Below are 14,043 nucleotides of genomic sequence, written 5' to 3'. Positions count from 1 at the left end.
CAATCCCTATGGATGAGAATTTGGGTATATCTAACAAAATTATAAGTGTATATTCCCTTTGACCTAGAGGTCTTATGTCCAGAATCCATCCTGAATATACATCTCCACCAGTTAAAAAAAAAAACAAAAAAAACACAAAAACATATACACAAGGTTATTCATTGGGTCATTACTGTAATACAGACCAGAACAACAGAAATGACCATATCAGGGTACTAGTTGAAGAAATTGTAAAATATCCATATAATATGACACAGCTACAAAAAAAGAGTGAGGAAGCTCTCTATGTACGGATTTGGGGCAATCTCCAAGATACATTGTTAAATGAAAAAAAGCAAGGTACAGAACAGTGAATAAAATGCTGAACTTTTGACTAAGAAAGTAGGGAGAAATTATATATGTATGTATATATGCAAGTACGTCTCTGTATATTTTTGCAAAAGGAAGCAATGGAAAAACACAAACTAAGGAAAATAAGAAATGTCTATAAGAAATAGGAACAGAATGAGATGGTGGAGGAGAGAGAGGAAAGCAAGACTTCTCTAAATATCTTTTTACTTAGGTTTTGACTTTGAACATTATACAAATGTTTTACATAGCTTAAAATGAAATTCAACGCAAGTAAACTCTGAAACTGAGAACTGAAGCAAAAACAAACAAACAAAACCCCCAAACTGTATAACAAACCATTAGTAAAACGAGATGAAAACCTTATTAAATATTCTCAGAATGCTGACTTTCAGACATATTTAAAGACAAACAAAACAAGCAAAGAAATCTTAAATTTCATTCAGTACTTTTATATTTAGTAATAACCTTGGTATTAACTTTTAAAAACGATTGTACATATATTATAAAATAAAACAAAGTAACATGTTAATGTTAGAAGAACCAAGATTTTTAGGATAAGAAAATTTTAAAAATATAAAAACAAAGCAGTAAAGGAAAACCCTGAAATATTTAACTTGAGTTGGGAGTATATATTTGAACTCATGGTTTTCTGTAAAAATTATGTATATATGTATGTAGAAGGGTGTGAAAATGTGTGTATATATATATATACATCCACCCTAGCTATAGTCATTGAAAAAGCTCAGAATTATTAATATCATCCCAGTAAACAATGAGTACACTTAAAACACCTGGCATTAGTATCTATATGCCATCCTGACAAAAAGGAACCAGGAAAAACAGCTAATTGCCAGGGTCAGAAAAAATACAAGATGAACCTGGGACATCATGTATGTGAAAAAACTAATGTGCTCAAAGACTATAAAAGGGTATGTCAAAAGGACACCAAAGCAGCCTGAAGGAACTCTTAATGGTCAGATCTGAAACTATTTTAGGGTTAAAAAGTGTAATCGATTGTAAGATACTGAATTAATAAGTACTCAAGAATCCACAGTGCCAGTCAAAGGGAAAAGAAAAAAAACCTCACTTGCCACCAAAGGAGATGACTGTCATATCACTTTTAGAGTGAAAAATGGTAAATATTCAAGAATTAGGCATTTACCCTACCTTTTTCACCCTAGTTGATGAGGGGGAGCTCTACTTTACAGGAAAAAAAGTCAGCTAATAAATATCAAAGGAACAATAGAATTAGAAAATTAGCATTTTGTAACCTCCAATGTAATAACTGATTTAGGAACACTTCCATGATGTCAAAGTATCTTCCCACAGATTACTTGCTAATTGCAAAGGGAAAGCATATCTTTATAATGCAGAGATCAAGTAGTCACCACCTCCACCAAATAATCCAACTTGGCATCATCAATATTGGAACAACCTGATATTATATCCTTCAATTACATACGATGAAATACCCAGTATCACCTACAAAGTATTCTTAACAAAAACGTTTAAACTGAGCCTAATCGAAATGCTAGTTTACAAATACAGAGTATAGAACAAGTAAAAGAAAACCAAGAGAAAACAATCAGACCAATCCAGAATATGATTCCTTCCTCAAGACAACTTTCTTGGTCTCTTTAAAATGGCAATGCCATTAAAAAAAAAAAAAAGAAAAAAAGGTGAGAGGGTAGTGGTCAAGACGAGGGAGTAGGAAGACTCTGAGCTCACCTCCTCCCACAGGCACACCAAAATTACAACTATTTACAGAGCAACTACTAATGAGAAAACATGAAGATTAGCAAAACAGGTTTTCTACAATGAAAGATATAAAGAAGGAACCACAACAAGATGGGTAGTAGAGGCAAAGACACAGTATAGTCAAGACCCATAACCTGGGTGGGTGACCCACAATCAGGAGGATAATTACAATCACAGAGCTTCTCCTCAAGGAGTGAGGGGTCTGAGCCCCACACTGGGCTCCCCAGCCTGGGGGTCCTGTACCAGGAAGATGAGCCCCCAGGACGTTTAGCTTTGAAGGCAAGTGGGGCTTATTTTGGGAGAGTCAGAGGGCTGAAGGAAATAGACACTCTACTCTTAGGGGAACACACAAAATCTCACACACTCCGAGACCCAGGACAGAAGCAATAATCTGAAAGAAGCTTGGGTCACACCCACTGCTGATCTTGGAGAGCCTCCCAGAGAGGCAGAAGGCAACTGGAACTCACCTTGCGGACAAAGATGCTGGCAGCAGCCATTTGGGGGAGCTCATTCTACCATGTGGACACCAATGCTGGTAAGCACCATTTTGGAATCCTCCCTCTAGCTTATTAGGCTTGGGACCCAGTCCTGCCCCCAGCCACCAGCCTGTCAGCACTTGTATTAGAACGCCTCAGGCCAAGCAGCTAACCGGTGAGGGACACAGCACCACACATCAGCAGGCCAGCGTACATAGAAGCCCCTGAGCCCACAGCCACCCCAGGATGCTGCCCCACCCACCAGAGAACCCAGGACCCGTCCTGCCCACCAGTGCACCAGCACTAGCCCTGGGACCCCTGGGGCCCTGCAGCCAGCCATCGGGATGGGTCCCTGTACCAGCAGGCTAACACCAGCTCCAGGACCCCAGGACCTGCAGCCAGAGACCTCAGGACCTGGCTCTGCCCACCAGGGGCAGATAGCAGACCCAGGACACCCTAGACCCAGCCCTGTCCACCAGCAGGCTGACACCAGCTCCAGAAACCTTGGGCCCTGTAGCCAGAGACCCCAAGATGTGGCTCTGTCCATAAGTGTGCCAGCACTAGCTGCAGGACCCAGCGTCAGCCACCAGCAAGCCAACACCAACTCTGAAACACTTTGAGACCCTCAGCCAGCTACCCTAGGATCCAGCCCCACAGTGGATCAACACTAGCTTGGGGGTACCCCAATCATGCAGACAGCTGTGTCAGGAACTGGCCCTGGCAACCAGCAAGCAGACACTAGATCTGGAACCCCCACCCCACAGTCAGCCATGCTGAGACCCAGCCAGTGGGCCAGGACTAGCCTTGGGACCGCCCCCCCCAACACACACACCCGGGACTCTGTAGCCAGTCTCCTTGTGAGAGACTGGTCCTGGTCCCACCCACCAGCAGCTAGCACTCTCTGCACAAGGCAGGGCATGGCAACCAACCAGTATCGGGGCCAGCCACACCTATCAGCACACCCACAGTAGTCAGCCCACCACAACAGAAGGACCTACACAACCCACATAGAGCATACTGCTAAGGCATATAGCACAGGTGACCAGAGCGGGTGTGCTACTGGGCCCATAGGACATCTCTTACAAAAGGCCACTTCTCCAAGATGGGGAAATGGAATAAACCTACCAAATACATAGAAATAAAAACAGTAAATTAGGCAAAATGAGGCACAGAGAAATATGTTCCAAATGAGGGAACAAGATAAAACCCCAGAAGAACTAAGTAAGGTGGAAATAAGCAATCTACCCAATAAAGAGTTCAAGGTAATGATCATAAAGATGCTCAAAGATCTCAGGAGAAGAATGAATGAAAACAGTGAGAAGTTTAACAAGGAGTTAGAAAATATAAAGAAGAACCAGAGATGAAGAATACCTGAAATGAAAAATATACTAGAAGGAATCAATAGTAGATTAGATGATACAGAGGAACAGATCAGAGAGCTAGAAGACAGAGTAGTAGAAATCACTGAAGCTGGACAGAAAAAAGAAAAAACAATAAAAAGAAACAAGGATAGTTTAAGAGACCTCTGGGACAACACAGAGCATACTAACATTCTCATTACAGGGGTCTCAGAAGGAAAAGAGAGAGAGAAAGGGGCAGAGAACATATCTGAAGACATACTAGCTGAAAACTTCCCTAACCTAGGAAAGGAAACAGATATCCAGGTCCAGGAAGCACAGAGAGTCCCAAACATGATCAACCCAAAGAGGACCACACCAAGGCACACTGTAATTAAAATGGCAAAAATTAAAGATAAAGAGAGAATATTAAAATCAGCAAGGGAAAAGCAACAAGTTACATACAAGGGAACTCCCATAAGGCTATCAGCTGACTTTTCAGCAGAAACTCTGAAGATGAGAAAGGAGTGGCATGATATATTTCAAGTGATGAAAGGCAAAAACCTACAACCAAAACTACTCTACCCGGCAAGTCTTTCGTTCAGATTTGAAGGAGAGATCAAAAGTTTTACAGACAAACAAAAGCTAAAGGAGTTCATTAACCAAAACCAGTTTAATAAGAAATGTTAAAGACAACAAATAACAAGTGTTGGTGTGGATTGGAAAAAAGGGAACACTTGTGCACTGTTGGTGAGAATGTAAATTGGTGTAGCCACTATGAAAAACAGTATGGAGATTCCTCAAAAAATTAAAACTAAACCTAACATATAATCCAGCAATTCCACTTCTGGGTATTTATCTGAAGAAAACAGAAACACTAATTTGAAAAGATATGTGAACTCCTACTCCATGGCAGCACTATTTATAATAGCCAAGATATGAAAGCAACCTAAGTGCTCATCAATTGATGAATGGATAAAGAAGATGTGGTGTACATATACAGTGGAATATTACTCAGCTGTAAAAAAGAATGAAATCTTGCCATATGTGATAACACGGATGGACCTAGAGGGTATTATGCTAAGTGTAGTAAGTCAGAGAAAGACAAATAGTGTATGATTTTACTTATATGTGGAATCTAAAAAACAAATGAACAAATATACAGAGAACAAACGTGTGATTGCCAGTGGGGAGATGGGCGGGGAAGGAGAGAAACAGGTAAGGGAGATTAAGAGGTAGAAACTTTCAGTCACAAAGTAAATGAGTTACAGGTATGAAATGTACAGGTGGAGAATACAGTAAGTATGTAATATCTTTGTATGGTGATCAATGACAATTACACCTATCATGGTGATCATTTTGAAATGTATAGAAATATCAAAACATTATGTTGTGTACCAGGAACTAACATAGTATTGCAGGTCAATTATACTTCAAAAACAAATAAACAAACAAACTCATAGAAGAAGAGATAAGATTTATGGTATGGGGGGTTGAGTGGGCTGGGGGCAAGGAGATGTAATATACAACATGATAAAGATAACTAACACTGCTGTATGTTACAGATGAAAGTTGTTAAGAGAGGAAATCCTGAGAGTTCTCACTGCAGGGAAAAATGTTTTTTCTATTTCGTTCTTTTTTTTTGGCCACACCACGCGGCCTGTGGGATCTTAGTTCCCTGACCAGGATTGAACCCGGGCCCTCTGCAGTGAAAGCGTGGAGTCCTAACCACTGGACCGCCAGGGAATTCCCGTCTATTTCTTTAATGTTGTATCCATATGAGATGATGGCTGCTCACTAAACCTATTGTGGCAATCATTTCATGATGTATGTAAGTCAAGTCATCATGTTGTATACCTTAAATTCATGTTGTGTGTACGTCAATTATGTTTCAGTAAAACTGGAAAATATACCATTTTTTTCAAAGAAAGAAATAAGAGAACTCAATATGAAATGAGACTAATGAGCCAAAAGTAATGCATCAATCTGACTGGATTCTGATTTTTAAAAAACAGCTCTAGAAGGCATTTTTGGATTGGGAATATCTGAATATGGATGAATACTAGATGATTTAAGGGATTAATACTTATTTTCTTACATGTGATGGTAGTTTTATTTTTGAAGAAAAATATTATTTTTAGGAAACACATTCTTTTGGGAAAAATATCCTGAAGTATTGAGAGATCAAGTGTCATGATGATTACATCTGTCAAATGGTTCAGAAAAAAAGACAAAAACATGGATTACTCTGGCAAATGTTAACATATGTATATCTAGAGGGTGAGTATATGGGCAATTATAGTACTGTTCTTTCAGTTTTTCAATATGTTTTAAAATGTTCATAATAAATTATTTGAAAAAATACATTAACATCCCCACAAAGAAAAGAAAATATACTACATCCATGAATACAACATGAGCACTTGGTATTAATACCAGATTAGCAAAAAGTTTTTTTACCGTTGGAAAGTAAATTTGAGGAAATCTAGAAAGTCAAGCATACAGGAAAAGAGACAGATAATTATCATTCATATATATATGTATATGTGTATTTGTATATATGTGTGCTTCCGTATATGTGTATGTATGTATATATGTATATACATATATACACACACACACGTATATCTCCAACAGGAGTTTCATAAAACAAATCAGAGAAAACCCCCAGAAAGCAACCAGCTAAAAATAACTCAAGAAAATATCTCAGAACCAAAGAACATGAATTTAAAATTGAAAAGGCTGACGGAGTGCTCAGCACAATGATAAAATCAAATCCTCACCAAGACACATACCATGAAATTCCAGAATATTAAGGATAAAGAAAAGATCCTACAAGTTTCCAAAGCGAATAAACAAGTCAGATAGTAAAAGACCAAGATTTAAATGGTTTCAGATAACACTACTTCTGGAAGCCAAGACAAAAAAAGAGTAAAGTCTTTAAAGTTCTGTGAGAAATTTTTTTCCATACTAGAGTTCTCTATCCTGCTGAGTATAAGCAGTCAAATGTAAGTGATTTCAGATATGCCAAGTCTCAAAAAATTTAATGCTCATGCACTATTTTCCAAAAAACTACTGGAGGATGTACCTCCCTAAAATAAGGTAGTAAAATAAGAAAGAGCAAGACATGGTATCCAGGAAATGGAAATCAACTCAAGACAGATGTAAAATGAATCCCCCAGATGATAGTATTATAGATCCCTGGATATAAGCTGTGTATGAGGCACTGATGTCAATCAACTGGTTAGCTGACTTTAAGAAAATAAACACAATAGGCTACAAGATGTATGTAAACATATTGAGAAGCAATTTAGACAACTGGGCAGATTTGGGGGGTGAATGAAAGACAGATGTAAATATCTCAAACAAAAAATGCATAGCAAATATGTTATTATTTACTCTTAGAATTTAAAAAAAGCCTCTTTAAAAAACTGCTATTTATTAAAGCTGTTACACTGTACAAGTAATAGTATTTGCCCAACATAGCAAAAAATGTTAGAAAGTATAGAAAAGTATTTGGGAGATAATGAAAACCACTTAAAATTCTACTACTCAGAGAAAACATTCATTCATTCAATAAATAATTATTGAATGCCCTTTACATGCCCTGCTCTGTTTTAGAGTCTATGTTTCAGCAATAACTAAAATCTGTTTTCATGAAGTTTAGATTCGAGTGAGTAGTGACAAATGATTAAACATAGACTAGGTCACTGGTAGAAAGAAAAAGTAGGATAAGTAGCACAGAGTGATGGAAAGAGAGCAATGCTATTTTCTATAGAGTGACTAGGGAAGTCTGATAAAATGACATTCAAACAGAAACTTCAAGGAAGTCAGTCAACAAACAGTGCAGGTATCTAGAGGGTTTTGGAATGAAAAGCAACTGGAAAGAACCTGAGAAAAGAACATGTTTGACACTTTGAAGGAACATCCAAGGGGCCAGTGTGGCTAGAGGAATGCAACAGGGAATCAGAGGTAGAATATTAGAATCAGAGAAAATGGAAGTTGCAGATGGGAGGCATAAAAAATGTAAGACTTTGCAGGCCACAGTTAGGACTCTAGATTTTACTCTGACAAAGTCACTGGAAGTTCTGTGCAGAGAAATAATTTTAAATGATTTCTGTAGCTAAAGCAGCTCTGGCTGCAATGTGGAGAACAGATGATAAGGAAGAACAATGAAATTAAAAGGTCAATTAGGAAGTTGTTTTAATAATCCAGGTGAGAGATGATAGCAGCTTGTTAAGACTTTAGTGTAATTCCCTCTAGTCTTTTCCTGTGTATGTATAATTAACATAATTGGGATTAAAAGATATGCATAGTTAAGTGCCATACTTACATGAGAAATTAAAATTTTCATATAATTTAAAATTCTCATACAAAGTAGCAATTATGTATCCAACAAATATTTTTCTTGGTTTCTTGTTTGTTTGCAAATTTAAGCATTAAATGATGTCCAGAAAGTTTAAATTAAAAAGTTCGGGAAATTATAACCTAAATATTAAGAAATAAAGGAATGTTTTAAAAAATGATAGTATATCTGTATGCTAGAATACTACACAGCTATTAAAAATAACACTTAAAATTATTTTTAAAACATAGAATAATGTTTGTATAATAGAAAGTACAGAAAAGCAGAATAAGACTCTATATACCAAATGTTCTTAACTATGTAAAATATATATATCAAAAATACTGGAAGTAAACATATATTTTTTTATGCAGTAAGATTATGGATATTTTATTTCCTTTTCTATCTGTAGTCTTCAAATTTTCTACAGTGAACTGGAATTAATTTTATAATTAAAAAATACTTCCATATTTTCAAAAATTAAGTGAAGGGGAGCAGAATCTGTGACCCCCAAAATATGCCACTTTGGCATGAGGATTAATTTGCGCTAAAGGCAATCAAAACTCCAGCAGATTTAAGAAAAGTTCTTTTCCTGCCCCTAAACTGCTTAAATTTACACTGGAAAGGGGGGCCTGTACCAGGAAGGGAGCTATTACCAGAGACACTTTTTACCTAAGAAACTTACCTGCATAACAGCACAGCTTTTGTTTTCTAAACATCTCCTCTGCTTCCTATGAATGGGCCTTCCTCCCCTTTGTATCCCCAGACCCCTACCCCTTTCCTTCTCTCAGGATGTTTGGCTGCCTTTTGAGTCTTTACATTTTTATGCGGATCCTGTACATATGCAATTTTGTTTGTTTTTCTCTTGTTAATGTCTTTTGTCAATCTGATTATTAGACCAGCCAAAGAACCTAGAAAGGTGGAAGGAAAAATTTTCTGGCCCTTCATAGAAACACATAGAATTGAAAGACATAGGTTAGGTTCAAATGCCTGATATGGCACTAATCAGCTATTTCTTGGACTAATTTCTCCCTTAAACATCCATTTCCTCACTTTTAAAATGAAGACAATATCATACTCAAAGAATTACTCTGACGATTACACATATGAGTGTACTCAACTCAGTATAGTTCTTAACATATTAAATGCTTGATAAATATGTTTAAACAAAAATGAAAATTTGACAGTCTGAGAATTCATATTTCAAGTAAAATGCAAAATCTCACTGTTAGGGAACCACTCACTGACTGAGACTGCCCATCCTTGCCAGGCAGGATAATAACTGCTTGCATGAATTATCTCACAACAGGAGGTCCCGATAAGGAACACAGAATTGATAAGCTACCTACCACCAGCCGGAAGAATTCTGGAGGGGCCAAAAGGAGGGAGGAGATGCCAGCCCATAATATGTCCTGCCAACTTCCCAGAAACCTTCATGCTGGAAACCATCCTGACTAAGAGATGCACACACTGCCAGGAAGGGCCTTGAATCAGACCAAATATGGGCACAAGTGAGGTGATTGGCCAGAGACAACCCAGAAAGCTAACCCCATTATCATAAAACCTGAGACTGTGAGCCACATGGCAGAGCAGTTCTTACCCCGCTGCTCGCTGCTCTCCATCTGGACGCCCCTTCCCAATAAAGTCTTTTGCTTTGTCAGTACGTGTGTCTCCTCAGACAATTCATTTCCGAGTCTTAGACAAGAGCCCACTCTCACACCCTGGAAGGGGTCCCCTTCCAGTAATATCATCATGAAGACCTGGTTTAAAATGAGTGAAAAATGTTATTTGCTCTTTTACTCTGCTCACTCTTGTCTGTAAACCAGTTCAAACTGGAGAAAAATATATCACTCTAAAATTAATGTAAAAGGTAAACCAAATTGTCACCTTCCTTCCTTGAGACATCTGCTTGCCTAAAGTCCTCCCCAATACTGGAAAGAAATTTTCAACTTTTGCTGTAAAAATCTATATTCCTAAAGCTGAATGTAAATGCCAGAGAGGAATTCTCAAGTCCCCTCTTGTTCAAACACATGCTAAATGAGTGATTAAAGCACAGCTTTGCACTGCTGATGAGAACTTAGAAATCCATATGTTGTTCTGACTCAATTTAATAGATGATTATCAACTGACTACAGATTGGGGATAGGAAGCACTTTTTAACACAATAAATATCCAAAATCTCAATACTGGCCAAAGATTCAAGGTAATCCTGTAGACTATAAACCCTGAAGACAAAGGATAAAAATTTCCTTTCACTAGAGGAATCTAAAACTACCTTACCTGCTACAGATTTTTTTCCCAAATGGATGAGGTTAGACTTTGATGAGTGTGGCAGGTAGGGGGATTGTGAATATCAGTCTTGTCCTAGGTACCTACGTCTAGCGATATCCTTTATTCTGTCAGCCCTGGACTGAGGTAAACGTCCTCATTTTCACATTTTTAAAATAAAATAATAAACAATATTTAAAGTTCAAATTATTTCTCTAAGCAGCTTCATATGAATGGAAACATGGTATACTGTGTTTGGCAACTAAATTATCAACTTCTTAGGAAATAAAACTGTTGTCCCTACTTTCAAAAGACTAAAAATCTAGATTTTGAGAACAAATAAATTACAAAATAGTTGTAGTACACAATGTATCTTATTCTTATCAAAGACTATATCAAGTTTTCTTTTAGGTGGAAACTTCAGTCCTGAATTTAAGTATTTATTTGTAAATCTTACTTATTGGTGATAGAGTTTTAGAATCAGAGAGGCCTATTTAACCCCGTCCTTCTCTTTTGGATAGAAAAGTGACAGAGATACATAAATATATACTCTATTTGTAGCAATAAATTAAAATAACTATATAGTGCTTTGATATATATGATCTTGTTCCATCGAATAATCCCGTCAGATGATAACAGTATTCTTTTCCCCATTTTTCAAGTGAGAAACTAAGGATCAAAGGGTATAAATGATTTTTCTACAGTCACTGAACTAGTAAGTACCAGAACCATTGTTTGAACACAGGCCTTATCACTCTAGATCCAGTGTTCTTTGTAGTACACAAAATCATCCTTTTTTGCCATATTTTCTCTTAATGTAGGTTCTCTTAAGGTAAATGTGAGGATTAAGGACTGAAATTCACTACACTCAGTTATGGCACAAAGATTTAGAAAACCATTCCTTCTTTTCAAATATCTTATCCCAAAAGTGACTTTAAAGAACAGGTTCTGTCTTCAACATGGCCAAAATGACTCACCAGGAAACTGTGTTTACATTTCACATTAAGGAATCCAGTTAGGTAATCTTTTCCCATGCTGTGTTAACAACTTTAATACATTCAGAGTTGACTAAAAGAAACAAATAATTTGTCTTTATAACAAAGTATAAATGGGACCATAATTCTGTAAGCAACTCTGTAGAAGAAGGGAAGTGAACCAAGAGTACAGAGATTTGCAGGGACAAACCTTGGGTTAGTCATTTAAACATTTTGTGCTTCATCTGAAAAACAGAGTAATACAATATTCCTGCAAGGATTACATAAAAATGTATGTGATGGCAATTTGTAAGCCATCAAGCATTATCCATAAATGTGAGGCAACGGAGTTACTGATTTGCTCATTGTATTTCCTAATGTAAATACTAATCACAATTCAATCAACATGAATAGTTAAAACTTATTGTAAGCTATAGAAGTTTTACTGAAAGTTGTACATAAATCAAAGAAAACAAGTTTTGAATAATCTTCTAAATAATCAGTCTCACTCAATACTTGTAAAAGTTTTACATAAAGAATGACTATAAAATACAAAGTTTACTTTCCAAAAGTCATATACACATTCAGTCTTGCTGCCTTATCATCTGAAGTATCTTTACAGGCAATGTATCATCTCCCTTTCCAATACAGAATGCGCTAACAATTTAACTTAATGTTTACATATAAAAGACATTCAAATATTTACTGATTCTAACAGTGATGATAATGTTGGCTATCGATTTTTAAAGAACTAAAATACAATGGATAAGATATACTTAACACAAACTACAATGAAAAAAATTTAATCTTCCTTAAATGATTAAAAAATCGCTTCAAGATCTTGTCTTGCTCTAAGAATCCTCATTATGAATGTAAATTATTGTGTAGTATTTTAGCAATAATCCAGCTATCTAAGCATAGTGGTAAGGAATTTATTTTAAAATTGTTTAGCATAACTTAAATACATGCAATCATATTATTTTTCCATATTGTTCATACTATTCTGGATTAATTTTATCAACCTGTAATCTCCTACCATAATTAAAATTAAACCTAATAACATATTCAGTATTTAGAGTTTTTATATCTTTCAAGGAAAACTATTAAGTTAAATATATAGTTATATAAGTTTTAGCTATCTTATTCAATTTTTACTCCATGATCTTCCATTTATAAATGCTTCCTCTATAGTTCACGTTTCTAATTTTTCTTATACTAAGATCCTCAAGAAACCTATTTTAAAATATCTTCTACTATCTATCCTGTTAAATCCATAGTATTTCCTTCCTTCCTCATCTCCCAATGGTTGGTTTCTATCTCTTTAGTTTACCTCATTAGCTCCTTAAGAGATCATTAATAATCATTTTTATTTGATGCATTTGAACAATGAAAGGGAAAGAAATTATATGCTGCCAAGTTGTGCAGTAAAAATTGATAACCTTCCTAATACTAATCTATATTGGTTAAACTCAAACAAAAATTTTTGATTCATGAAAAAAATAAAAAGAAAGCAAAAGTTGAACACTGAAGTATGGATTTTTTATGGCTGACCAAAAAAGGATAATTCTGAGACTTATTACTTACAGTGTTTATGTCCTACACAAGTTTACTTTAACAGCATATTTATAAGCACTCATACAATCCTTTTAATAGTGACAGTACATACCAGTTGACATATTGAATCCAAAGCGTTAAAGAAAAAATAAAGAAAAGCTCTATGAGAAATTTCTAATTATGCAATTAGTGTAGAAAATATTTTACATTTTGCATTAAAAAAAAGACTTTAAATTAGAAAAGCAGAAATTACCAAGAATTTCGTGGTGATTTTCTGAATTCTTCATTTGTAATTGTACCAAACTTCTTAATTCTCATATTAAGCCTCTGAAAGCATATGAATAAAATATTTTATAAATTTAAGAAACTGTAGCATTGGAAATAAAAGATAACTAAAGAAGACAACATATCTAGTAATTTTTCTAGGAAAAATAAGATTATCTAATAATTTTGCTCAGGAAAAAACAAAAAATAAGATAATTAAGAACAATATTTAGAGCATCTGGTATCTATATAACTTGTACAGAATAAACAGTTAATAAAGATAGATGAAATTTTAACATATGAAGATGAATACAATCTCCTAGGTTTCAAAAAATCATAAAGATGGAAATTTTGCCCTACCAGATATTAAAATTTATATGGCAATAATTATAAAAGTATGGTTCTGATAACAAAATAGACTCATCAATATTAATAACAAAAATAAATAACAATAATAACTCATTTATTGGGCATATACTGTGGGTCAATCATTGTGTTAAATGATACATGTTTAATTCATATTTGTATTTCATTTTAGGACTTATATTTAGTTCTTACAATAAATTTATAAGTATTACCTGCATTTTACAGATGAGAAAAGTGCAGAGGTTAAGCAACTGTCAAGCACACAGAGCTAATATACTTGAGTGTATATAATTGTATATAATAATGTAGCATATGATAAAGGCAGCATTTCAGTTAAATGATGATTTACA

The 14,043-nt window shown here is 35.5% G+C and overlaps 1 protein-coding gene across 20 annotated transcripts in view; it reads right to left on the bottom strand.

Moving 5' to 3' along the window:
• Positions 1 to 14,043, bottom strand: part of C7H2orf88 (chromosome 7 C2orf88 homolog) — a 312,337-nt gene that overhangs the window by 267,166 nt on the left and 31,128 nt on the right. For 11 of the 20 annotated variants that reach the window (XR_009504245.1, XR_009504244.1, XR_009504246.1 and 8 more), the window contains one exon: positions 13,317 to 13,390. The exons of 2 other annotated variants lie outside the window; for them this stretch is intronic. Coding sequence is in view for 7 of the 18 variants with exons in the window: in XM_059928366.1 (XP_059784349.1) it covers positions 9,868 to 9,889 (22 nt within the window). In the remaining 11 variants the exon portion in view is untranslated. Of the gene's footprint in view, positions 1 to 9,867; positions 9,937 to 13,316; positions 13,391 to 14,043 lie in introns of those variants that run through there. 7 more of the 20 variants (XM_059928366.1, XM_059928362.1, XM_059928360.1 and 4 more) reach the window with 1 other exon arrangement.

Source organism: Balaenoptera ricei, chromosome 7 (genome assembly GCF_028023285.1).
Source record: "Balaenoptera ricei isolate mBalRic1 chromosome 7, mBalRic1.hap2, whole genome shotgun sequence".
Lineage (NCBI taxonomy): Eukaryota > Metazoa > Chordata > Mammalia > Artiodactyla > Balaenopteridae > Balaenoptera > Balaenoptera ricei.
This window is presented reverse-complemented; position numbering and strand designations above follow the sequence as displayed.